This window comes from Glandiceps talaboti, chromosome 23 (assembly GCF_964340395.1).
Source record: "Glandiceps talaboti chromosome 23, keGlaTala1.1, whole genome shotgun sequence".
Lineage (NCBI taxonomy): Eukaryota > Metazoa > Hemichordata > Enteropneusta > Spengelidae > Glandiceps > Glandiceps talaboti.
Window position 1 is genome coordinate 1,683,728 of NC_135571.1, and position 27,307 is coordinate 1,711,034.

At 37.7% G+C, this 27,307-nt stretch overlaps 1 protein-coding gene across 2 annotated transcripts; it reads right to left on the minus strand.

The window, feature by feature from the left end:
- Positions 1-1,514: 1,514 nt before the first annotated feature.
- Positions 1,515-27,307, minus strand: LOC144452904 (sacsin-like). Of its 2 annotated transcripts, none has more exons than XM_078144114.1 (6): positions 27,173-27,307; positions 26,639-26,750; positions 19,442-19,527; positions 18,072-18,330; positions 4,901-17,749; positions 1,515-4,327 (listed from the first exon to the last, which is right to left on the minus strand). In XM_078144114.1, exons 2-5 carry the CDS (start codon positions 26,652-26,654, stop codon positions 4,929-4,931), a joined length of 13,182 nt encoding a protein of 4,393 aa, XP_078000240.1. In that variant the 5' UTR covers positions 26,655-26,750; positions 27,173-27,307; the 3' UTR covers positions 1,515-4,327; positions 4,901-4,928. The 2 variants fall into 2 exon arrangements, with proteins under 2 accessions (XP_078000240.1, XP_078000241.1); XM_078144115.1 differs by lacking the exon at positions 27,173-27,307 and adding an exon at positions 27,059-27,115.

Here is a 27,307-nt window from a genome sequence, read left to right on the forward strand (position 1 = left end):
TAGTTCCCAAAAGCACTGCCCAGAGGGGACTTATATATTGGTTTCTGTTTGTCAGTCCATCTGTCCATGCATGTGTGCATTCACCCTCATATATCTCTGGCATCTCTAAAAATACCGCCAATGGCGTTGTAGCACAACTGTACAGTTTTTTAAAATGTTTATCCATATGGTAGTCCATGCTAACAAGAAGTGTTCATTTGCTGAATGACTATCCAGTTGCCTATCCAACCATGTTGCTATCTTTACGATATAAGCTATCATTTGGCTGTTGCTTTGGGCGTGCTCATGTTGGTGGATATATTTGCATACATTTTTAAATGTTTTTGTTCACTTGTGTATGAATTCCTGATATTATCTTTGCAATATATGTGATCATTTGGCTGTTGCTATGGGTGTGGTCTTGTTGCTAGGCATATTAACATACATTTTTTGAATGTTTATTCAATTGTCTATTAATCCCTGTTGTCATCTTTGCAATATACGTTATCATTTGGCTGTTGCTATGGGCGTGGTCTTGTTGCTAGGCACATTTGCATACATTTTTTGAATATTTATTCATTTGTCTACTAATCCCTGTTGTTATCTTTGTGAAATACACAACTGTTTGGCTGTTACTATGGGCGTGGTCATGGTTGCTAGGGTATTTGCATACATTTTTTGAATGTTTACTCATTTGCCTACCAGATGATGCTGTTATTTGACTAAAATATACAGCCATTTGGTTGTTGCTAAGGGTGTGGTCATGGTCGCTAGGGCCAATCTTCTCAATGTTTTGAAGAAACAATCTGCCAAGTAGTTTCTGAGTTTAAGTTTTTTGACCAAAAATCACATTTTTGGACCCAAATCACACACCTGTGATGCGATCATTTTCATTTGAACAATTTCCCAACTAGACACCCAAGGTAATGGACCCACCAAATATCATGGCAATCGGTTCAGCGGTTTTTGACTTTAAGTGGTTTACACACACACAGACAGACAGACAGACGCCGGGCGATCCCTATAGCACTACTGAACAAGTTCAGTTGTGCTAAAAAGTAATTAATAGTTGCATATTGATTACTGTAATTAGCATATTTTGGGTAATTTTGGGTGATTTCTATTTGTTTCTCAAGAATTTCCTTGTATGAATAGTTATTTGATGTAACAGCTCTTATTGGAACTCTCTCCCAATTCACATTAGGAGAGCGGTATCGATCGAAACATTCAAGTCCCAACTAAAGACATACTTGTTTACAAACTTTTAGAACATACTATACTTTTATATGCAGTAATCAATAAGTTTTGTTTTTTAGTGAATTTCAAGTTGTCTTTTATAGTAATCAATAGTGAACGTCAAGTTTTTGGTTTTGGTTTTGATTTCTATGCAAATCAAGTTTGTGCTTTTTTTTCTTTTTTTTTCTCTTTTTTTTTTCTCAGTATTGTAAAGCGCATTGAGGCTGTTGCGTAATGCGCTGATAAGAATTTATTATTATTATTATTATTATTATTATTATTATTATTATTATTGTCATAGTAAAATGTGTGATTTTTAGCACAGCTGAACTGATAAGGTTCAGTGGGGCTATAGGCATGGCAAAATCTGTCTGTCTGTGTGTGTGTGTGTGTGTGAACATCTCCAAGTCAAAAACCACCAGACCAATTACCATGATATTTGGTGGGTATATTACCTTGGGTGTCTAGTTGGGAAATGGTTCAAAACAAAATGATTGCATCACAGGTGTGTGATTTGAATAAAAAACTTATACTCAAAAACTACTAGGCAGATCAGTCTGAAATATGGTGGGAACATTCTTCGGGGTGTTTACATTAAGAATTGGTCACGACATGATGATTCCATCAAGATATGCAAATTCGAGCTAAAATGTGTCTTTTTTGTTAAAAATCTTTAATTCCAAAACTACTGTAATTTTTAATTTTTAATCAATGCAAACCAGAATAATCTCATAAGTATCTCACACACAGCCCATATTCAGGCCTGTTCACATGCAGCCTCTGACGCTGGTTAATTCTTTCCCTTCCAATGAGTCTGTACATAGTGGCCGTATTCAGACAAAATTAGTCATCACAGTACGGTGACTCCATTGTCAGAAAGCAGTGTACGGGTTGGTGTTATTCCAGCTTCGGCAGGGATAACAGAAACAAATCTGGACAGACCAAGTCAAAGAGTTGATGAAAGTAAATTAATTGTGATAAAATTTGGTCATCACGATTTAGATCAACTTTATTGGTAGCTAGACAGCTTTGTGTACAGAGTTGTATGTTTTTCCTACATTCCATACAGCGAAATATTGGTGCATGTTAAAATCCCAAAGATATGCAAGTTGTATTCCCACACAATGTAAAATATTTGACAAATACAGTTACAAATACAAAGTAATTTAAAATGATACACATGTAAAGTCTATCAATGTAAGTCATTATTCTAACATCTAGTCCACATTGTTACTCCATCAATATTACTAGCAGCCCTACAATATTGCTAGTGGCCCTACAATATTACTAGTGGCCCTACAATATTAACAATGCTAGTTTTTTTTAGCGCTTTCCCACTCTGCTCAAAGCGCTCCACAATCATTACCCCTGGCACGGATCAATAACCGCACAACGACCCACCGCACTTCCACCACTCCTTTGGGAGCATACAATCCATCCATTGCAGCTCTAGTAAGCGCTTAGGATCAAAGCATTGACATTGCATTCATTCTCCTGCCAGTATACCCCCCCCCCCCCTCAAAATATACAGCTGGTTTGTTTGTTACACAATCGTGGTTCAAATCTTGTCATTCAGAAACAAATGACAACAATGTGGTGCAAACATGCAACCTCCAGAATCCACGTCAGTCACCTTAACCATTTAACCCTCTATATTTTTTTCTTCAACTCTGTTCGTGCTTGGTAAAGTGATTATCAAAGCATGAATATATGGCGGATCATTAAAGATGGGTAAAAAATGGTTGGTTGACAAAAAGAGTAAATATACTGAGAATGATATAACATAACTTTCTCAAATTTTATAAACTTTAATGAATCAGGCAAATGAAACTTTAAAATGAACAAAGATCCTTAAGCAACTAGTAAATGTATTCAACAAGCAAACCCCAGAAGGTGTAATCATTTGTACATTTCATCATAGTACTGTTACTTTTCTTTACTTGTATGATTGTGCTCTTTCTATTTTTGAATTTCTTTAGATTATTAGTTATTTTGTTTAATTTCAGAGTAAAAAATAAGCCTGATGGGCTGACTGATGTATTAACTTTCTGGATTTTTTAATTGTCAATTTCTAAATGAATATTCACATGTCACTATAATAAACAACTCTGACTTACTTACATATCAGTTACGCATCACTATGGTTACCGAATTTTTGCTTAATTTGAGTTAGTCCTTAACAGCCCTTATGGTCCACCACCACAACCACTGCTTATAGTCAGAATAACCATCACTGAACGAAATAACTCATAATTTTCTAGTCTAAATAACAGCGCATGATTATTGGTTTATCTCACTCTTACACATACATTCTGAATATTAAGGGAGCGTTCAGTATTTTAAAGGGTTGAGGGCCGGGAGAATTAGGGGAGGTCGCATTTTACAAATCGGCTCGGGAGGGGGGGGGACATATTTTAGAAAATGGGATTAGGAGTGGGTCACATTTTAGTTGGCTCATTGTATTGTTTAATCTTGCGTTATTTCGGGGGTTTTGTCATTCCATCGATGATCCCATGATTTGACATTTTGACCATGGAGAACAAAGTGAAAGGAATTATCCACATAAAGATAATCATGTCGATAAACACTTTACGAATCTAGACAGATTATGCTTCCTGATCTTCTATGTAGGTGATAAGATGTTTCAATATTTATGTTTTAGGAGGTCAAAATCAATCGGGTATTATAAACCGGAAATGCTAACCTACACCAGCAGAAGGATGGAGAAAATTGAATTGGAATAAATCGGGTTATTAAACATTGTTTTGTCAAACTACCTATTTTCAATACACCGGCCAGTAATTACAAGATTACGATTAAGTTTGTATTCTACGCCAACGGCACAGATGTGTCGAGGTGTTGTTGCTGGTCATACCTAGTCATCAATTATATCATATCAGAAAACATATCTCTACATGGAACATAGATTCTGTAACGCTTCTGTGGATTTGTTTCATTGCAATTTCTTCTGCTAAAATAGTCAGTGCTAAAAGTCAAATTAAATTGACAAAATAATTATCGTCGACATCGAAGAACTGACAAGACGTTTTCTTATGTATGGTGTCAGTCACCGATTCATGTTATTTTAAACTGGTCCCTGTTCCAGTTCGCCCTGAAATGAACAAACAAATGGAAAACTATGAGAACGCTTGATTTTTAAAATATTGTAATGCAAATATACATAGATATGTCATCTATTTTATCAAGTATGTAGTGGTTAATCTATATGGCAAGTAGTCGTTGTATAATTAGATGTTATTCCCCAATATTTTTCTTTCTTCAGCCAAAAAAAAAATACGAGGGACCTAAGGGACCTTTGTCATGACGAGTCACTAGACGAGTAGTGACAAACTTTAGGTCATGAGTATTTCCCGCTGAATGAAGAAAAATATTGGAGAATGACATAATTATACCAGTGCCACAAATATCAAAGAAAATGAGGGGAAGGTAATGGCAATTTTGAATGTTTTGACTCATATTTTGAACACAGCAGAACAAATGACGTGGACACTCCTTGTCTTGACGTACAACGACCAGGGTATATATTCATATTTTTGGTTTATGCATGGTATAATACTTATTTGAGATAAGCTGAGGGATATTCAATTCTGATTGTTTTAAGTAATGGCCATGCTTGATTGATATCTTAATTTATCTAAATAATTGAAAAATTCATAACACCTACCATGATCCATGATTCAACACTTTTTTCTTCAAAATCTCTGTATACCAATAAACTCCCTCATTTTTTCGAGCAGTCTACCAGCTACCTCCATGGCGCCCTCGGCCTGATCTTGTGTGTATAATCTAGTGTTAGTATGGTCATGCTGTGGATACCTAGTGTCGTTGAAGTCACATCCCAATCTCTCTAACTCAACCGCATCTTTATCCACATCATCTGGACAGTCTTTATGACGTTGTACAGCGTATGCCAGGTTTAGGAGATTTGTGCTCTTGTGGTCTGGATCACCATCCATTGAAAACTTTGCAGCTTTCAGAGCCTTTTCAACTGCTTGGTGAACCTTGAAACAAACCCAACTATATGACGGACTTCTGGCATTCATATCGTGGCTAGCTGTCCGCAGGTCTTCCTTTGCATGCTTAAACCATGTCCTTGCTGCCCTTGGGTTAGGTATTGTTTTATGGAATGATGGGGGTACATAAGATCTCGATGAACGAGATGAGCGACGTGACCTGTTACTGTGCGCAAAGAAATCCCTCTCATAGTCTTCCCTTTGTCGTTTTTGACTCCTGGCTTCTTCATTCCATGAATCATAGAACCTGTTGTAACTTTCTTTTTCTGGCCTGCCACTTTCAAGGCGATCGATTTCCTGTTTCAGAAACTTGAATGCTTCAGTAGCGATGTACTCATTGCCACGGTTTTTATCAGGATGCCACCTTTTATACAGACGCCGGATCACTTTATCGCGTTCGTCTTTTGACAACTGGAAGGCCTCTTTTAGTGCCTGCTTGATCTCATCCTTTGCTTCCTCCAGAGATACATTCGCTGTTGGTTGTGTTTGAGGTGTACTGTCATCTACGGGTCCAGAGTACACTACTAGTTCTTTAGGCTTTGGTTCCTCTGGTCTTATAAATTTGTACAGGTCATTACCACTAACCACTATGTATTCATTACCCCCGACATCAACTCTATACTGTCTGCCTAAACCAAGACTGCCATCTGCTTGATCTCCAGGATCAATTATGTCTTTGATCTCAGCAAATATGTATTCATGAGATTGGGCCTCATCTGTTCCAAATGCTTCATGGATTTCCTTTCTCAAGGCAACAATTTCACCATTGCGAAAGGTATTGATGGGATTATCATCAAGCAAACATTCAATGTCAGCTGGGACCACCTTTCCAGGTCCATGTTTATTTTCTTCTGTGGCCATTTTGTAATCATATTCGGGAATGTGAAATTCAGAAGTCAACACATCTGAAAATTGTTCGACACTCGGCAATGAGAGGATTGCTAGCAGGCTGGCCGTATCATTTATCTTCCACTTAAGCAGGCGATTTATCCGACGTGTCAACAATGCAAGAAATGGGGGACTACCTGGAACCATTTCATGTTGAACATACAGTTTTGTATTGGAGTCGACGAAAATGGAGGCCTTCCATTGACTCTGTTCTATGTATTCTTTTGATTTTGGATAGAACAACTTTGTGGTGAGATGCTTCATGCAGTGAACCTCCAGCTTACCTTTAAAAGCTAGAATAATTTCCCTGGTATCTCCTTCCAATGGCTTATGCTTCTGTTGAAAACGAACAATACGACAGAGTACTTGAACAAACTCATCACTATTCAAGACCTCTTGAAAATGATTCTGGAATGGACATGTATCCCTTGCAACACATGGTTCAGCATCTGGATCAATTCTCTCCACAACATCATGTTGTATATCTCTTGGGCGCAATTTCTCAGGTAATAGTTCCACAGTTACAGAACCATCTTTATCATCACACCCACATTCGCTTAAAGATAGCATGAATGGATATTTAGACACATCAATGCGGCATACCACCAATCTGTTGCCGTAGTACAAATCCACTGATTTCATTAATTTGCCAATGCTACTTGTTAGGTATAAGTGTTGTATCTTTGAACAAACATCTTTGTCTTTATTTTCTAACAGGTATTGGAATAAACCTTTAGTTGCTGCCATTGCTGTCTTCATTTCGTTTGGTGTCATTATTTTATCTTTACATTTCTCGTGAATTGACGCCAATACCACAGCAAACTGTTTAGCAGTAGCATCCTCCTCTGTGCCAATGGTTTTCAGAAATGTTTCATACTTGCCAAGAGCTCTTGGTGTAAGATACATGTACGGTTGTAGCTCATTTCCTTTCAGAGTACCAAATTTATGAGCAAGTTGGTTGGCACGAACAAGTACTCTATCATCATCTACAAGGACGAGTGGTGTATTTTCCAATCTAACTTTCAAATTAAAATGACTCAAGTTGTTACCAAAGTGGATGTAGAGTTTTTCGAGTACATCTTTTAGTTTGTTTCTTGTTTCCTTTTTCACCTTATCCCTTGTTTCCGGACAATTTTCCTCAGCCATACGGTCACATATATTCTGGCAATGGGTGATGACACTGTCGAGGGATTCACTGTCTGATATCCCCAGGCATTCATGTAAATCTATCTTCAAGTTGCTTTTGCAGTCTAGGTAGACACATCTACAAGTTGGTATTGCCCAGTGTGGTAGGAGGAAAGCACATGACCAAGCCAACTCCATATGCCCTTCTGCTATATTACCTCTGTAACATATGAATGGTATTCGGTTTGTACCTTCCTGCATGTAAGGAGGATGTATGGCCACTAATTCTGGTTGAACACGAGCTGAGGGTATGAATTTAATTTTTGATACCTCTAGCAAAATGTGTGGCTGTTGGAGGCTCTTGTTAAATGACAATTCTTTAGCCAGGAGCCTGGATCTTCCTATCACATTCTTTATTTGAGCATGATTGGTTCGGAGTGCTTCAGCTGCCACTGTGTTTATATATTTCAAAAACAGGTCTTTGGTAACAGTTGTCTTCAAACCGAGTTTTATCAAAAACTCTCTCCATTTACTGTCATCAGTGAACTCTTTTGGAAGAAGTTTTGCTCTATCCTCCATTTCCATAAAGACATCGTTGTATGGATCAAAGAAGTAGTCTGCTCTTTTCACTTCACTATCAATACTTGGAATGAATTCAGTAGAAGCCAACACTGTTAACATTTGGTCCTTCTGTTCTTCATTGTAAGAGAATGGACGGATTATGTAGTCTCTGATGTGTTTCATGTGTGTGATCCTTGCATTGTGTGACATGTTGTGGAAATTAGGTATGACATACTTTAAGTATACATCGATATCACTTATTTCATTCACACCAAGAGCCTGCATAATAAGATGAAGTCGCTGTTTTGGATACAGGAAAACACAACTACACTTGGATTTCCAGATATCTTCCTCTACACTTGGTAACGTGCCTGTCAGACTGTGGCAATTACTGTAACCATCAATACTTGTAAAGCCACCACTATTCTTGTGATGTATTGGCAATTTTTTGAGAATCTCTATGTCCTTTCCATCATTGGTGTTACCGTTACACTCAAAGAGTTCTTGGAAATATTGGAGGAGAAGTTCTGCTTTGTCTTCATTAAGCTCTTTGAAAGTCAAGAGGTTATTGTGGAGCATGGAACCGAGCATGGATAGAACGTTTTTACATTCCTTGGGTGATGTTACATATGGTTGAAGCAGCTTTCCTATCTTCTCTTTGGTTGAAATTTTATCATCGTTAATGGATCTGCAGGTAACCTCTTTACACCCAATCATCTTTAACACATTAATGACATGTAATCTGAAGCCTGTCTCATCTTCAAAGCTGAATAAGTCGAGAACTGATTTTCCTTTTGATGGTGTAATCAGTAATCCATCTTTGACAGGAATGATTGGCCAGTCAATAAGTGGTTGCAATACATTTTCGTCTTCCCTTCCACATAGGTATTGCCACAGTAGCTTAAGCCAAATGACGATTGTATCTTTGTGTGGAACTTCATTAAGATTCACCATGTTTTCAATGTTTAACCATTCGCTGGGTAGCACAGAACAAATGTTGGTAGCAACCTCTCTGGGCGTCAAATCTTGCCATACTTTAGATGAAAATGATAGGTCATTCTTTTTCAAGTATTCGGTAAGAGCTTTCAATGTATCCCTATGAATGAATTTCTCAGGCATTGATTCAAATAAGCAGCTGAAGTATGAGAAATAGGGCACATCACAACAGTCATAAGCCTTCAAAGTCTCATTCGCTACTAGCAAGAGAGGGAGTCCAGTCAGATCATCTGGATTTGAAAGCCCATCAAGACAGAATTTCAGTACTTTCAAATAGGTTGCCATTGTTTCGAACGTTGTATCTTCGAGTTTACAAGGCATCGTCCCAATCATACATTCTGAAGTCCTCATAAAGTCAACCACATGTGTTGGGGTTATCTCTAAAACATCCACTCCAGCATCTTTAAAGGATTCATACACCTGAACCGGTGACGCTAGAAGTTTAAAACCACTCTTTAGCAGAAAACCTTTCACCATTTTCATACTTTCGGAGTTGTTTAAACGATCAAAGAATATTCGTTTTTCTTCATTCACAGGTGAAAACCATTCTAGCGTGGTCTTATTGCTTTCATTTGTCATTGGTTTAATGACAGGCAGTACTTCCATTTCCATTTCTGCAATATGAACCAATGTTTTTTGAGCAAGAAAGTTCCACTCCCCTTTCCTTGTCCAAGTGACACCAGCTTCTGTCTTGTCAACTTCCTTGTAAATTGGGAAGAGACTATGGTACCATTTCAAGTTTATATCACCTGACCCCCTTTCAGAAGACTTTGATCTTGTTTCCCATTCACAGTTGCATCGTCTAGCAGCCGTTTGAAGAAGATAAGCATATGCTGGTGCTAAAGCTCTACCAATCAACTGTTCATTCCATGCACTTCGAAAACTTTGGAAAGAATCGCTAGTATCCTTCCACAGGTATCTTCGAGATCTGTCCAAGGCAAAATGACCATTCACAAGAACAGGTAAATTGGTTTCAATGGGTAGGGGTAAGAAACAATAAGCACTGCATCTCTTCCTGTGTGTTCTCGAGGGTTGGATTGTGGCACCAGCTTTGAGCTCACTGCACAATAGCTGTTCAGATTTGGTAGGGTAATCAGAGACAATTGCTGCAACACCAACCCTAGGTAGAAGTCGACCAATGTCCTCATGAGTTAGATCAACAGATGGAGGAACAGCAAATCCAAACTGCTGAACTACCAGTAGTTGTTCATTCCTTCCTTCTGAGTCTTTGATACTTAGATCATAATGCACCAATTTAGCAGCAATATCAGAGGCAATGGTGTTTTTATTGGATGAAATGTACTGTGCTAGTCGTGCTCTTTCTTCCTCATCAGTCTTTGTCATTTCTGCTTCAACAGAGTACAACTGTTTCAATTGACCTGATTGTGTGATTTCAGATATCTTAATCGTCTTCACGTAGTTCAGAAAAAGCAGACTGTCAAAAGCCTGGATCTTGAATTTATCAAGCAGATTTCTCCCATTCCATTCATCGAATGTTGTATGTGATATGTCAGATCTATCTCCATGTTGTCTTAGCGGGAATCTGAAAAGGGTCCCTCCTTCAAGTGGTATTTGGTCACTTAATAGGTAGCCACTAAGAGTATCTTCAAATGTTTCTCGAACCTTACTTATGGGATCAAATAATATGCCTGGGTTATCAGTGCTAGAAGATGTTATATACTTCATGTGAGGATCGAAAATCCCAAGCTTTGTGCTATCAGAAAGGAAAGATGGACAATCTGTAAGGTGGTACACTGAATTAAATCCAATGCCATACTGTCCAGTAGTCTCTGCATCACTTCGTTTACCACCGATACCAACTCTTTGAATCCCTTTGATGTCTTCATCACTGAAGGTTCTGTTGTTATAAACACATATTGCCGGCCGTTTTTGCATTGCTGCCCATGACTTGCTGAAAATGCTCTCTGTAGGATGGGATCTAGGATCATAGATGACATGTACCTCAGTTGCTTTAGCATCATCAGCATTCTGTAGTAGTTCCTTTAAAATTTCACTGTCACCTGGGTAGGCCCTAAGTATATCCTTCAGTCGATCAGTCAGTTCCTCTTTCTGTCCAAAGTCGTGTGCAAAACCCTCAAAAGAAGAAATTTCTTTTGCTTTCTTTTCCCTAGCTGGTACAATACCAAGTTTGTTAGCCTGTACCCATGGAAGATTGTCGTGCGAGAATATGTAATCTGTTTTCTTCCGTAAGAAAGGGGCATCATCAAATGTCAGATCTTTTGTTGATCTAAGTATGTTATCTGTATCAGGTACATATATTTCTCGTTGTTCAAGGACTTCTGAGGGAATTTCCTTTTCCGCTATCTTACGAATCAGTGTAAGAACAGTCTCAAGTTCACTTTTCTCCAATGCATTATTTCCCTTTTTGGTCTTTATCTCATCTAATACAGACAGATAATCGTTAATGTCGAATTCTTCTCGTACGCCACAAACTTGCAACAATCTTTTATTTTTCATTATCTCTCTTGGTACCTTGTACAAGTAAGGAGTAGTAAATTCCTGCCAATTGAATGCAAGTCTGTTCACGCCAACAAAAGCATCTGATACCCAAAACATTTCTAATGTTTTCAGCTCTTGAACCACTCCTTCTGAACCATTTTTCACTTGCACTAAGGAATCCCCAATGTTTAGGCCATCTGACTCCTCACAAACAATAGACTCCAGGTAGTTGTACACTTTTACACAAGCCTTTTCAACTTTCTTCATGTCTTTACACTGCATCAGAAGCTTTAATTGTGAAATGACATTTGCTATTGGTACCTCCAACTGTACCCCCAAAATTGACTGAATACATGGTGTCAACTGCTTCTGGTCAATTTTGCTTTCATCAAGCACCTCTGCTACAGAGCCTATAAGATTAGCAAACTCATATGCAAACAATGTCTTTCCACAAGATACTTTATTGCTTTCTCCCAACCATTCTATGGGATACCCCTTTGGTTTAGAACGAACTGGAAGGAATGGAATCTCAGATAGTTCAGCTTTAGTTGAGTTGCTTGGATACCTTTCAGCATCAACAAGATTCTTCATCACCTGTAGAATGATGCTGGTACGTTCTACAGCTGCTTGAAATCCATCTTGCTCAAGTACATTGTATACTGACTGCGCACGGTCACAAATGTCCTCCCAAGTTAATGTTGTTGTAGCCATACCAAGTTCCCTCAAAGAGAGTAGTCTATCTGATGTCCGCAAATCTTCATCATAGGGAAATCTACCATCATCCTCATCAAACAGTTTCCCAACAAGTGATTGGGGGTCAACAACTCTACTTGGTAAGTCAGTAGATAGCCCATCAGGTGAGACTGGAATACATGAATACTTCTTCAAATCCGAGTCAAATGACTTATCTTTCTGTGTACCCATACGTTTGTCCAGTAGATAAGTTACCATTGGATTCCTTATATCTGGTGCCAAATCATCTATACATTGAAAGAACACATCTTTGTACAGTCTTTTCATAGTGTAGGTATTCTTTGACAATATATCTCCTGCCCCTGATCGTTGGAATCCTCTCTGGACAGACTGGTTTAAAGCGATCACTTTTCTTGGATGGCACTGTTCGTTGAGGAGGATTGTTGCCTTCTTAGAAATCTCAGAATTGTCTATATCATCTCCGAGAAGGTTACATTGTTGTAGCTCAACCCACTGTAGACCATTATGTATTATTGCAGGTACTGATGTACCCTTTCTACCACTTACTACCTGATAGAATGCAATCACAAATGGGTGAAAGTCGCTCTCACACTTATAGATGTCTGGCCACAAAGTTTGAAAGTCATAGCTTCCAACAAGGTCTTGCATCTCTTTCAGGTCTTGAGACAAATTGATGAAAGCTTTGCATATGACATCACTCATTAGATCATGGTTCCAGTCTGCTTCAAAATCACGTCGCTGTGCTTTGTCAGTTTGAGTAGTTTTACTCCAGATGTGTCTTCTGTTTGGCTGCAATGCAAAGGAAGCATTGATATGAACAGGTAGACCAGTTGGTACTGCTACTGGAAGGAAGGAATACAATCTTCCCTCCACAGGAGATGGTGTGAGACCTGCTTCTCCTGCTACCAATTTGGCTGCAACACCACCACATGGTAACACACCTTGACGTCTGCCTTCTGGTTCCTCTGCTCTTTTCAAAGAAGTGCTATTGCTTGCACATGAACTGATTAACCATATGTCCTTGGATGTAATCTTCTTAGTAGACTTTGACAACTTTGACTTAAATGACATTTCAACTACATATGAAGTCTCTGGGGCACTCTTGTTTTTCTGCTTAATCCATTGAGAGGTTGCTGTCAGGATGTTAGTTTGTTCTTGAAGTTTTGAAATGGGAATGTGAGGAGCAACTGCTACTGCTTGCGTTATCATTCTTGGGAGTTGTCTTTTAAGTTTGCTATTTATAGATAGCATTTCCACAGCAGAACTACCATCATGGCTACCTGGCTTCAATTCTGACAAAGACATCTTCTTAACATTCTGAGTGAAGAGAAGAATTGTTGGTGCCGCTTCCATTAAGGAAAGAGTCAACTCTTTGAGTAAGGTTTTGTCTTGATAAACCTTATCTGTTATGATATTCTCCATTGTAACCTGATGGGCACTTCTAAGAGGAAGTCTGAACAATGTACCCTTGTAATAATGGTTGTCTGCAATGTTACAGCCAAAGACATTATGATATGGCTTAAATTGATCTGGATGTATTTTCACAGTATCCTTATGGGAATCTTTACGGAGGTCTAGTTTTACACCTGGCTGTGAAGGATTGGTGATTCTTGACTTCAGATGAGTCAATCTTGGGTCAAACATCATTATATGATGTCCACTTACAAGACTTGGCACATCAGTGACATGATACACTGATGTAAACCCAAGACCAAAACGTCCTATCTTCTCCACTGTCTGTTTCTTGGAAGCTGCAGCTATATCACAGATATTCCTTATGTCATCTTCACTAAATAAAGCATCATTGTAAGCCCATAATGCAGGACCATGACAGTGTCTCATCTCAGGATCTAACAGTCTTTGTTGTACTTCTGCATTTTCTCTAAGGTCGATGAGAAATTTAACCTCACTAGCCCCAGCATCATCTGCATTCTGGATAATCTCTTTGAAAATTTCCTCTCCCTGTTTGTACATATCAAGATTTCGCTTGATTGCATTTATTACAGTTTCATGGGGTCCAGCTAAATCATATCCAAGTCCTTCGGTTGGTGCAGCAAAGTGACTCAAGGGTTTCAGTCCCAATTTCTTAGCAGTAGATGTTGGTATGTCTTCATGAATGACATGGTACTGCACACCGTCTGTTTCAGCTGATAACCACTCTCTGTCCCTGTAAAGACATTGGTGAGCAGGAAGAAGAAGCAAACTGTTTTCTTCAGGTGTACTTACTGGTACAACGATCTTCTTTGTTAGTTCATAATTGATCATGCTGTCTTTAACTATCACCTGCAGTATTTCACAGCAAAGCTTAAGGTCGCTTTCTATTTGCGCTTGACTCACTGGCTGTGAATGCTTTTCCTTGATCTGTTGAAGAACGTCAATTAGAGCTTCTTGGGTAAACTGTTGAGAAACTCCCATTTCCAGAAAGAAGTTCTTTAATTGTTCTGTGAATTCCATTGGTAGAGTGAATAAATAGGGCTTCATATCAATAGACAACCGTGATGATAGAGAAACCTTCTCTGGATAGGTGAAGCCTTTGCCCTCCCAAATCCAAGGGAACCTGCTTGTAGTACCATCTCCTTTGATAAATTCTTTCACCAAGGTGACGTTGCAGGCAGACAGAAATTTGTAAATATCTGTGATGATGTCTACTGTTGATTTCATTATTGGTGAATGATTCCATGTTGATGATTCTGATGTTGCAATCTTCTGTAATTGCCAAACAACATTTTGAACATACATATAGCTGTTGCCATCTAAAGGTTGCTTCCGCTGGAAAACAGAAGTCAGCCATGAGTTAGGTCCTTTCAAATGCACGATTGGCATAGTGCCACCAACAAGATAACAATTTTCCATAACAGTTACATCTGCTGGGCGATAAAGTATAAGAGCATTGTAGCCTTGACTTCCAAACCAATCAAGATTTGATGGATATGTAGTAGGTGGTTCAGACACACACGGTATCCAAGACAGAGACTTCAATCTGTCTGCGAGTGACTTCTTTATCCCTTGTACAAATATTTGTTCCTTAAGTTTCGAAATATATACATCAATGTATTGAAGTAGGGCCTCTGCCTTTGTTCTGTTGTTTTTGGTAAATTGATTGTTGGATGCATGTAGTTCTTTGGCAATAGAATATAGCTTTTCAGAACTAATGTCACCATCATTTGAAAGTCCGACTCGTCTGATAGATGCTAGCAGTGATCCACTGGAATATGGTGCCATTGGTGTATTGCTGTCACCAAGAAGTGTTATCATAAGGTCGTTGTCAGGATCAATGATGCTATCAGGTTGAAATAGAGGGCCTCCCTTTGAAGGTATACATCTAAACTTCTTAACGACTGTGTCAAACTGTGGGCGACAGAGTGTCCAGCTCATAATACTGAGTGCTTCATCTGTAGTAAAATTACCATTCTGGATTTCAGCCAATACAAAATCTTCAAGGAAATTGTCAAACCCAATTTGCCTAGCTCCAAGGCACTCTGCAAACTTCAGACGGCTTTGTTCACTACAGATGAGGAGACGTTTTTTCAAATTTCTGCATGGTAGGTTTGAGTAGTCGGATGGTGCAATTATCCTACATTGACTAATGGATAGGTATTTCCCACCCTGTACAGACTCAAACAAAGGCAATTCTACCAATAGCTGCTTACTGTCGTGTATATCTTGGCTCGTTAGTTGTGTCAGGAACCTGCATACCGATTCAACCGAATTCGTGTTGTTTTCAAGGAATCTAGCCACTTTCACAGCACCAACACATTGCAGTATTTTAAGTACACCACTAGCATTAGGATAGGCAATGTAGTTGTTTAGAGAAGTATGTTGTAACCAGGATGCTTGGTTTATCACAACAAAGTAGCCAAGTCTTTCCACCAAATTTACGATTTCATCAGGAATGGATGTACTTGTCATGAATGATTGGACCTGCTTGAATATTGCTCTGGGACCTCTTTGTAGCTTTAGCAATGTGATAGTACTGGCAACAGAATCTATGGGAATAAGTGGGAGTCCTTCTAATTTTGAAATATCAATTTCGCGTTTGTTCCTGAACCATGTCCAAAATTTAGACAACCAATCTTGTGGTGGAGCTCCCTGTATGCCCGGATACCAGAGGACTGTCGATTGAGAACCTGACGTCCAGTTGTATGGCAATGCTGACCTTATATTCTGAACTACAAGTGCTGCAGTTAGTAAAGTCAATTGAGTGGCAACACGGGGTTCCATAAGCACCTTTTTCAAGGAAGGCTTCAAATTTCTTTCCAAGAATCTGTTTTCCATATTTGGTAGTAGACTTTGAGGATTACCATCTGTCGCAATGAATATCTTATTCCCATAATATGGAGTACTGAATGATGTAAAACTGCCATCATCCAATGGAAGTAGATTAAGACCTTGTAAATCATGGAAGGCTCGGTCTGATAACACATACTCTAAAAGTAGTAGTTTCGATTGTCTTGTCATCTGACTTAAACTGGCACCCTTCTTCAGTTGATTTCTTACCAGTTGTGGACTCATCTCATTTATTTGAATATACTGCATTTCAAGACAATTGATGACATGTGATGGTACAGTTACCACTGGTGCTCCATCCTTCAACATAGTATTTACAACAGTTTCTCTAATGTCTGTACTTACATATCGATCTGGAATGTCAAATATGGCATCTGACAAATGAACCCATTTTCCTCCTGAGGCATCGGTGTAAAATATTTTGTGTTGTACCAATAACTTCAACAGTTTCTTGAAAATCAGCTGCCATTCCTTTGACTTTACTATTGATGGATCAGGCCAGGCTGCATATATTCTATCTGGTTTCCATTTGTACTCTGTTATTGCAGTAAGGATCAGCTTAGCATATACTTCTGGAATGGCATCAGAGGTTAACAGCAGGTTCCATTTAGCCGTTTTGTCCTGTTTTGATTCTGAATCAGGCCACTTTATACTTCTCCTGTTGTCACCCAATCCGAAATACCCATGAATATGAACTGGAAGACCTGTTGTCTGACTCGGAGGTAGAGGCAAAAAGCAGAATATTCTACCCCTCTCAGACTGCTGTCTGTGTTCCATTTCCACAGCTGCTCCAACCCATGGTAGTAGGTTTAGTTCTTTATCATTTGCTAACGTCTTCAGTTCACTACTAGACTCAGGACTTTTCACTTGATGTACCACTATCCAATGTTTGGTCTCAGTGCTATGTTTCTCTTCTACTTCTATCTCAACGTTAATTGATACAGGCATGGTGTGTTTGTTGTGTTTCACTTGTTCTAGAAAAGCAGCTTTCTGGAATCTGACTTGTTGACGAACGCTTTCCGAAATCTTTGCCCCTTGAAGTAGTGTAATGTCTCCATCTATCCTATGGCGTTCATAGATATGTATTGCCTCAATATTTTTCAAGAACAGGAGTGTAAGACCGATATCTTCCTTGAAAGATGTTATCCATCCTTCAGGGCCGACTATGCGGTCTTCTGTGATGACATTGCTACTTAGCTCTGATGGGTGCTTCCGGAGAGGAAAACGGAACAATGTTCCATCATAGTCACCTCTGTCAAAGGAAGAGCTGTCACACCCAAATATTCCAAGATATGGCTTGAATTGGTCACTATAAGGAGTATGATCATGCGATAGAAGCTCACCTTTAAGTTTCCATTTTTTCCCCGGTTTGTTTGAATATTTCTTATTCTTGTATGGGTCGTATGCGAATATCTTTTCCAGGGGATCAAATACACCAAGCCATTTACCACTCAATACACTTGGTAAATCTGTGAATAGTTGAAGGAGAACAATTATTTACCACATTGACTGATAACTTGTATACTATCATTGTTTGAATTTAAGCTGAAATTATTTATATTTACGTTCACAAAACAAGCTGTTGAAAGTGTTGGTTAAGTTGTAGAAGTTAATAGCATTTGGGCTTATGATAAACATTAGCTTTTGAAAGAAATTACCATTTGTAACCTGGATAGTTGGTTTTTCATCAGTGGTTAGTGTAACCAAACCAAAGGAGGCTGGAGGCTGGAAGAGGCTCATGTGACACCCATGTGAGCGTAACCCCCAAAAATAAATGAATTTTATATCTACCTGTGATATGATAGACAGAATTGAATCCAAGACCAAATCTACCAACTTTAAGTGGGTCATCAGCTTTACCACTTTGTTCAGGCCGCTGAATACTCAACCAGTCCTTTTCACTAAATTTGGAATTATTGAAGGCATACAAAGCAGGACCATGGTAATTCCTCAAGTCCTCAGACCACAGATTGGTTTGTGGATATTCTGTGTTGTCATACAAGAACTTCACTTCTGTAGCACCAGCATCATCAGCATTTTGAATTATCTCCTGCAAGTAAAATATATCTTTAAAATAACTGCAACATTATTATCTTCCTGGAAAAAATGTTTACTGTGTGATGTAGGATTATGGTTGACAGAAGTGTCATATGGCAAAGATGGTAGACTATGAGAGTTTCTTTAGAAACAGCATCGAAACCTGTTCTTGAATAACTTTCCTCTTATAGAAGATGATTATAAGGAAAATTAATGAGGACACAGGAGTATTTTTTTACCATGGGAGTATTTAAAAAGTATTGTGTAATTTGAATCTACCGCTAAAGGGCACAGGACAGCTGTCAGTCTAGTCTTTTTTACACCAAAATGGCTCCCAGCCTAGGCATTCCAGTCTGGAGTCATACTGGAGGTCATCACTGGAGGTGAACGAATACACGAGGAGCTGGTGGACTTTCTGGCAGGCCGTGGGCTTAGTCACAAAAATTAATGCCTGTGTTAGTAGACATTTATGGAGTGTAAAGGCTATGCTGACAGCTGTCACTTGCCCTAGTTGTAGGTTCAGAGGTCACAAAGCTAAAAACATAAAACTATTCCCATGAAATAAAAACTACTCCAATGGCAACTAAAACCCTACTACAAGAGTAAAAAAAATACTCCCATGAAATAAAAAATACTCCTGTGTCCTCATTTAACTTTATGATTCAATTACAATTCACTCACTCACTCACTCACTCACTCACTCACTCACTCACTCACTCACGAACTCACGAAATAATGGAGAAGCATACAACTAGAAATACAACCAACCAATCGATAATTGGAAGCCAATATTGAATTTTTCCAAATTGATATCTCGAACCATATTCATTATGAATTTCTTAAATATCAAAAGATAAAATATATTCATTGTTATATGTAAATCTTGTTATTTGATGGCAAATTCAAACTGAAAGTAAAGAGGTTCTCAAGAGTAATGAGATATATACGGGGTGGGAGGATATACCTATATCAGTAGCTGTTGGCAATTCAAGAAGCTACTGTGAACTGGCAATGGTTATCAATTATTCAATTCCCAATATGAACAGCTCTGCTACTTCAGCTTCTTACTATAATATGAACTACATTGACTGGATATTAGTAAACAAATCACTCAGTAAACCGACCTTTAGAATCTGCCCACCTTCTGGGTATTTATCAAGGATCCTCTTTAGGTAAATATAGAGGGGTGGAACCTCTTGTCCAAAGTCGTCTATAATATAATAATCAGATATACAAATATCAATTCAAAACATCCCTTTTGTCTGTAAATGTATGTATTTATGTATGTATGTATGTATGTATGTATGTATGTATGTATGCTCGCTCATACATCCATCCATACACACATGTGCTGTTATGTACCAAGAAGTAAGTCTGTATGCGATATAATACATAGAAGTGATAACCTTGATCTTCGAGTACTACGTTCACTTTTAGTTCGCATAGTACATGGGGTAACCCACAAGCTACACAATGGAGTTTTAATTATTTCAGTTTTGTATCCAATTAGACAATTAAAGGGGATTCTACATACCCCATATCACAACCTTGAAAAATGATCTTAGCTTATTTATCTCTTGACTAGTAAATGCAAAGGTGACTATATAAAATTGCATGATAAGTGAGAAAAAAGTCAAAACAGGCGAACGGCGACCAATCCGAGCAGCCACGAATGGCAGGCAGTAGCAATTTTGAATTTCAAACTCGTCAGAATTTTTCTGAGAGTGATGAATCTTCTTTCAATGATGACTTTACTACGTTCAATAGATTAATTTTGGCTTTTTATGTAGGTGTCGTGTCCTACAATATTAGCAACAATAGTGAAAATGCTAGTGATTTTGGGGAGTATATCGGCCTGCCTGTCCCCGGGGGCCTGCCTGCCTGGTTCAAGTGTATCATCGAATTCTATTGGTGATTCGGACGTTCATAAAACTAGGAGCTCAACTACTTTTACAAGTCGATACCAAAATGCCTCTCAGAACAACGTATTGACTCAAAAAGTGTTAATAATTCGAAGCAAGCATAATGCTTCAAGTGTAGACAACGAAGTTGTTCTTACAAAAAAAAGCTGTTCTTATGCAATGTTTCAGTGGGTGGGCAATTTGTTTTCCATCAGTGTTTGGAAGGGAGCAAACGTAACATAGAAAAGTTGTGGCGGGGAAACTTTGATACTGTGGGACGTAAAAAAAACGGAATTCTGGGGGAGGGGTGGGGAGTGCTCTTATATACTAGAGGTAACGCAGATCGTGTGCGTCAAAATAAGTTGTTGGTATAGTGGAAAGCACAAATATTTTCCTGGTGGGCAACTTGAAGCCCAGTGCACGTGGAATGGAAGGAGGGAAAATATCATTCACCACCAGTGGGAGGGTACATATGGACAGTTAAACACATTGTATATATTTAAAACACACTAGGCTTAATAGTAGAGATCAAAATATTTTTAAAATATTCATTCGGACGAATGAAGTATCTACAACATTACCTAGCAATATGACATTAAATATTTATATTATCTCCTACTATGTATAAGGATTCGGTAATTTTTCTTATGGTAACACAACAAACTGTAGTGAAAGGACATATTTTTGGGCGTACTAACTACTATGGATCCAGTGGGAAGAGACTAGTTCAAACTATATGTTGGTAATGGTGACAAATACATTTACATATGAATGCTTGCACTTTATTTTCACTTGTGTATATATAGCAGTCGGTCTGAAATTGAGGAGAGTAGTCTGAGCAGAATTACTTTCGTTTTGGACTCAGTCTTTTACACGGTAATAACCGAAGCACAAGCTTTACATTTAGTCTGACTTTCAAATCAAGTTAAGGTTGATGTGCATTGGCTGGTATCTTGACAATAAAGCATACTGTAATCTACCGTCATGTAAATATTTCAGATGCAGCGAAAAAAAGTCGATTGCAACCTGCCGTCGAAGTCATTCACCTGAAGGGCGAGCTGCCATTATCCGTCAGTCAGATAAAGAAGTGTCATGGTGGTTGGTCTTCTACTACAATAGGAATATCATTGTTATATTCATCAAAATAATAAAAACTGTATTTAACAATATATGTTCTTTGTTGTACTTTGGGCCAAAATCCATACTGAGAATACACCGTGTTCAAACAATTCCTTGAAAATGGCGACAAAATAAATGTATGACAGCTTTCGTTTCACCATTACAATGTGGTAGGTATATCATGGCGAATCCGCCATGGTAGGTAGCGGGGAGGGTGTGGAAGGGGGTTTGTGGAAGGTATTGCGGCGAAGCCACGATTTTATTTTTAATTTACTCAGTAAACGACCACTCCTGAGGTTTAATTTGGTTCAAATCATGAGCAAAATACAATTTTCATATGCCCCCCTTTGAACCCTCCATTTAGTTCATGTCCCCCGAGTCCCCCCCCCCACACACACACACCATAAACTCTGATTTTATTCCACCTTCAAGGCTTCAATGCCTACAGTACCTTGAATTTGGAAGAGGTTGACTTAACCATTACCCGTGGAGATTTTAAAAAAAAAGTTGATGTGTGTGTACGTAGAATGTTTCTTGGAAATATGTGCTACCGAATTTCGGCGAAAACGATATCGTAAATATTGACTTTACCATGACAACATGTATCATGACTGACAGTGAATATCTGGGGAAATGGTGGTAATCCTAAGCAAAATATTAATATTACCAAGAATGTATGAACTATTATTTTCAATTGTTAAATTTGATACAGCTCAATGATATTGTGTATGAAGAAATTTAACCGTGCATGACAGAAAATGTAAAAATTGAAGAGAGCAGGCTGAAAAGAATTATTACTTTCATTTTGAACTAAATCTGTACACGTTAATGACCGAAGCACAAACTTTACACTCAGTTTGGTCAAGTTAGGTTTGGTGTGCATTGATTGGTATCTAGACAATTAAACATACTGCAATCAACCGTCATGTAAATATATCAGATGTTGCGAAAAAAAAAGTCAATTGCAACCTGCGTTCTAAGTCATTCACCTGACAGACGAGCTGCCACTATTTGTCAGTTAGATAAAGAAGTATCTGGTGGTTAGACTTCTAATACAATCGGAATATCATGGTTATATTCTAACATTAATATTTCCGGTGTATAGAATTTCCTACAATACTGCGTGTTTGGAAGTACTAGATTTAACCTTTACCCGGGGAGATTTAAAAAAGAAACGTTGCTGGATGTGTGTGTACGGAGAATAAGAGCATTGGTGTATTTCTTGGAAATGTGTGCTAACAAATTTCGGCGAAAACTATATTTTTGATATTGACTGATAACATCTACCATGACTGACAGTGACTATCGAGGTATTATGGTCAACCTAAATATTAGTATTACCAAGAATATATGAAATATTATTTTCAAATGTTGAATTTGATACAGTTCAATGATATTGTGTACAATAAAACCCTGTATGACAGAAAATGTGAAAATTGAAGAGAGCAGTCTGAATCTGAAAAGAATTACTTTCGTTTTGAACTAAATCTTTACACGATAATAACCGAAGCACGTACAATTAAGTTTTATCTTTTCTATCAATGTAAGTTTGATTTGAATTGATTTGAATCTAGACAGTAAACCATACTGTAATCTACCGTCATATAAATATTTCAGATGCAGCGAAAAAACAGTCGATTGCAACCTGCCTTCGAAGTCATTCACCTGAAGGGCGAGCTGCCATTATCCGTCAGTCAGCTAAAGAAGTGTCATGGTGGTTGGCCTTCTACTACAATTGGAATATCATTGTTATATTCATCAAAATAACAAAAAATGTGTTTAACAATATATATTCTTTGGTGCACTTTGGTCCAAAATCCAAAATGAAAATACACTGTGTTAAAACAAAATGGCGATAGAATAATTGTACGACAGTTTTCGTTTCACAATTACATTGCAGTACGCATAGTCAGTTCATTCTCTAAGATGTACATACGACATGGGAATGGCTATAAATGTGTCAAGCTCTTTTCATCAAATTTAAGAGAATCTCCTAGCTTTACTAAAACAGACTTTTCCTGCTGTTATGAACGGTGTTATGTAGCAAGAAGTACGTCTGTATTTGATAGAATACGTAGAAGTGACAACCTAGATATTCGAGTAAGACTTTCACTTAAATTACTTCGTTTAGTACATAGAAGTAACTCACAAGCTACACAATGGCGTTTTAAATATTCCAGTTTTGGAATAAATGTATGGTTTGGTATCTAAAAAATTTGACAATTATATACTGTGATCTACTGTCATGTACAATTAATTCATAAACAGTTCACACGCTATCTAAAGAATGTAGCCTTTGAAAATGGCATAATCCGTTCGGCAGACTGTTAAATTATGCAGACTCGAACCAGTTACTAGGATCTTGAAATTTACTTTCTGTTTAATACCTTCGAAATATCATAGTCTGTATGCTAGTGTGGTCTCTGAATGAGTCAATGTAGGATAGTCCTAGACTAGTAATTTCATGACATTGACTTTGATTCTACCATTAATATTTCTAGTGTATAGGATTTCCTACAATACTGCGTGTTTGGAAGTACTAGATTTAACCTTTACCCGGGGAGATTTAAAAAAGGAACGTTGCTGGATGTGTGTGTACGGAGAATAAGAGCATTGGTGTATTTCCTTGAAATGTGTGCTACCAAATTTCGGCGAAAACTATATTTTTGATATTGACTGATAACATCTACCATGACTGACAGTGACTATCGAGGTATTATGGTCAACCTAAATATTAGTATTACCAAGAATATATGAAATATTATTTTCAAATGTTGAATTTGATACAGTTCAATGATATTGTGTACAATAAAACCCTGTATGACAGAAAATGTGAAAATTGAAGAGAGCAGTCTGAATCTGAAAAGAATTACTTTCGTTTTGAACTAAATCTTTACACGATAATAACCGAAGCACGTACAATTAAGTTTTATCTTTTCTATCAATGTAAGTTTGATTTGAATTGATTTGAATCTAGACAGTAAACCATACTGTAATCTACCGTCATATAAATATTTCAGATGCAGCGAAAAAACAGTCGATTGCAACCTGCCTTCGAAGTCATTCACCTGAAGGGCGAGCTGCCATTATCCGTCAGTCAGATAAAGAAGTGTCTGGTGGTTGGCCTTCTACTACGATTAGAATGTCATGGTTATATTCATCAAAATAACAAAAAATGTGTTTAATAATATATATTCTTTGGTGCACTTTGGTCCAAAATCCAAAATGAAAATACACTGTGTTAAAACAAAATGGCGATAGAATAATTGTACGACAGTTTTCGTTTCACCATTACATTGCAGTACGCATAGTCAGTTCATTCTCTAAGATGTACATACGACATGGGAATGGCTATAAATGTGTCAAGCTCTTTTCATCAAATTTAAGAGAATCTCCTAGCTTTACTAAAACAGACTTTTCCTGCTGTTATGAACGGTGTTATGTAGCAAGAAGTACGTCTGTATTTGATAGAATATGTAGAAGTGACAACCTGACATTCGAGTAAGACTTTCACTTTTACTTCGTTTAGTACATAGAGGTAACTCACAAGGTACACAATGGCGTTTTAAATATTCCAGTTTTGGAATAAATTCATGGTTTGGTAACTAAAAATTTTGACAATCATATACTGTGATCTACTGTCATGTACAATTAATTCATAAACAGTTCACATGCTATCTAAAGAAGGTAGCCTTTGAAAATGACGTGATCCGTTCGGCAGACTGTTAAATTATGCAGACTCGAAGCAGTTACAGGGATCTTGAAATTTACTTTCTGTTTAATACCTTCGAAATATCACAGTCTGTATGCTAGCGTGGTCTCTGAAAGATTCAATGTGGGATAGCACTAGACTAGTAATCTCATGACATTGACTTTGATTTCAGTTTCAATGTCTTGGGTGTATAGATTTTCCTACAGTACTGAGAGTTTGGAAGTACTAGACTTAACCTTTACTCGGGAAGAGTTTAAAAAGAAAGGTTGATATGTGTGTGTAAGTAGAATACGAGCATCGATGTCTTTCTTGGAAATATGTGCTACTGAATTTCGGCGAAATGGATATCATTAATATCGACTTCACTATGGCAGCATATATCATGAATGGCAGTGACTATCATGGTAAATAATACTGGACCTAAGGAAGACTAATATTCCCAAGAATATGCCAAATATTATTTTCAAATGTTGAATTTAATACAGTTCAGCGCAATCAATTGCTAGCGATATGTAAGTTTGTCAAATCTTTCACTTTATGTACTGTGTTGTATGGGCTGGGGTGACAACGAGACAACAGTGTGGTTGATGTCCTAAGATTTCTCTAGATATTCTTCCACATGTAAAATCAACAGTGGGGTAGGAATACCATCATTTATCTTACAATTTCTGTCCAGATCTAATGGAATATGCAAAATCCGGTCACCGAAATGAATTCTAGAGGTCCAGTTATGACTTCTCTCACTACCTTAGACTATGTTGTATTGTGTGTATTTGTTGACAGCGTTACTACGACAATGGGTACAACCATGATACACATACTACTGGTGTCGGGCTTTCACTTTACACACGGAATTTCAGATGCATAGCAATTGAACTGATAACATACACACATTATACTGTAATGGTAAGTTGGACGTCAAAATATTTTAGCTGACAGATTGTCATTTACTGAATACTGTACTATTGTTACATGTCATACCTATCCCAGAGACGTCATGTCATGCAAAATGTCAGACATTATTTTAGTACAATGGATACATATTACTAACAGTTGTACTATAAGTATAACAAACATTATTATCATTCTATATACTATTAGCTGTAATGTTGTACTACAACTACTGACATCAGACTGTGAACGAACGAAGCATGTTACAAACAGGGAAAGTAAACAAAAATGAATTGGATTAACACTTGGCACAACATGTTGGAAGTACTAGTACAGAGACTTGTATTACATTGCATCAGTTGATAAGAACAGTTTTGTGGCCACTTTACATAGTTCACAAACAAATTTTCAGTCCCCTGGTATTCTATGTACTCATAAAGAGGCCAAAAAACTGTTCTTATCAAATGATGGTGTTAATACAAGTCTCTGTGCTTCCAACTTGCTGTGCCAAGTGTTATTAATCCCATTCATTTGTTAACTTTCCCTGTTTGAAACAGGTTCCGTTCGTCCATGGTCTGATGTTGGCAGTTGTACTTTGTCAATTGTTCAAAGCCTATGATATCTGCATTAGCAATAGGTATATTGTGCCTTTTTACTAGGACTGTTGTAAAATAAAATAAAAACTAATCATTTCTCACCTTCACTCGACGACATGACTTGTTCCCTGTCAATCTACACCATTGGCGAAAGCTAACAATGAAGACTTCAATTGGATATTGCTCTGCGATTTGTCCCAACAAGACTTTGATCCTAGAGATAAGTTTGTACAAAGTGTGTTTAGACGTGGGGTAGCGATCAATTGTGATACCATACAAATCGACAAACGGCTGAAACTTTCAGATTCACGCCAGATTCAATATAAATGGTAACACAAATTGTGTTTTTCTCATTATATTATTTGCTGTCGCAAAAAAATTAAAAAAAGACAATCATGGCACACGTACATTAACCTATAGATTATTCAGGAGATATTCACCATCTGTACATTTGTAACATTGTAACTAATTGTGTTTTTCTCTCACAAAAATGAAAATATAAGACAATCATGGCACACGTACCTTAACCTATAGATTATTCAGGAGATATTCGCTGTCTGTACATTTGTAACATTGTAACTAATTATGTTTTTCTCTCACAAAAATGAAAATATAAGACAATCATGGCACACGTACCTTAACCTATAGATTATTCAGGAGATATTCGCTGTCTGTACATTTGTAACATTGTAACTATAAACGCATAGAACTCGGTGGCTGAAAATGAACTGGCAGACCCAAAACCCTGTCTGCATCGTCGCGTCGCAACCC

Excerpts from the sequence above, each read along its gene's own strand:
- LOC144452904 (XM_078144114.1), bottom strand. Across the intron at positions 18,331-19,441 it reads AAGGTGGGCAGATTCTAAAG|GAGATAATTCAAAATGCTGA; the intron begins GTCGGTTTACTG and ends TTTTACTTGCAG. Across the intron at positions 17,750-18,071 it reads TTCTGTCTATCATATCACAG|ATTTACCAAGTGTATTGAGT; the intron begins GTAGATATAAAA and ends AACTATTCACAG.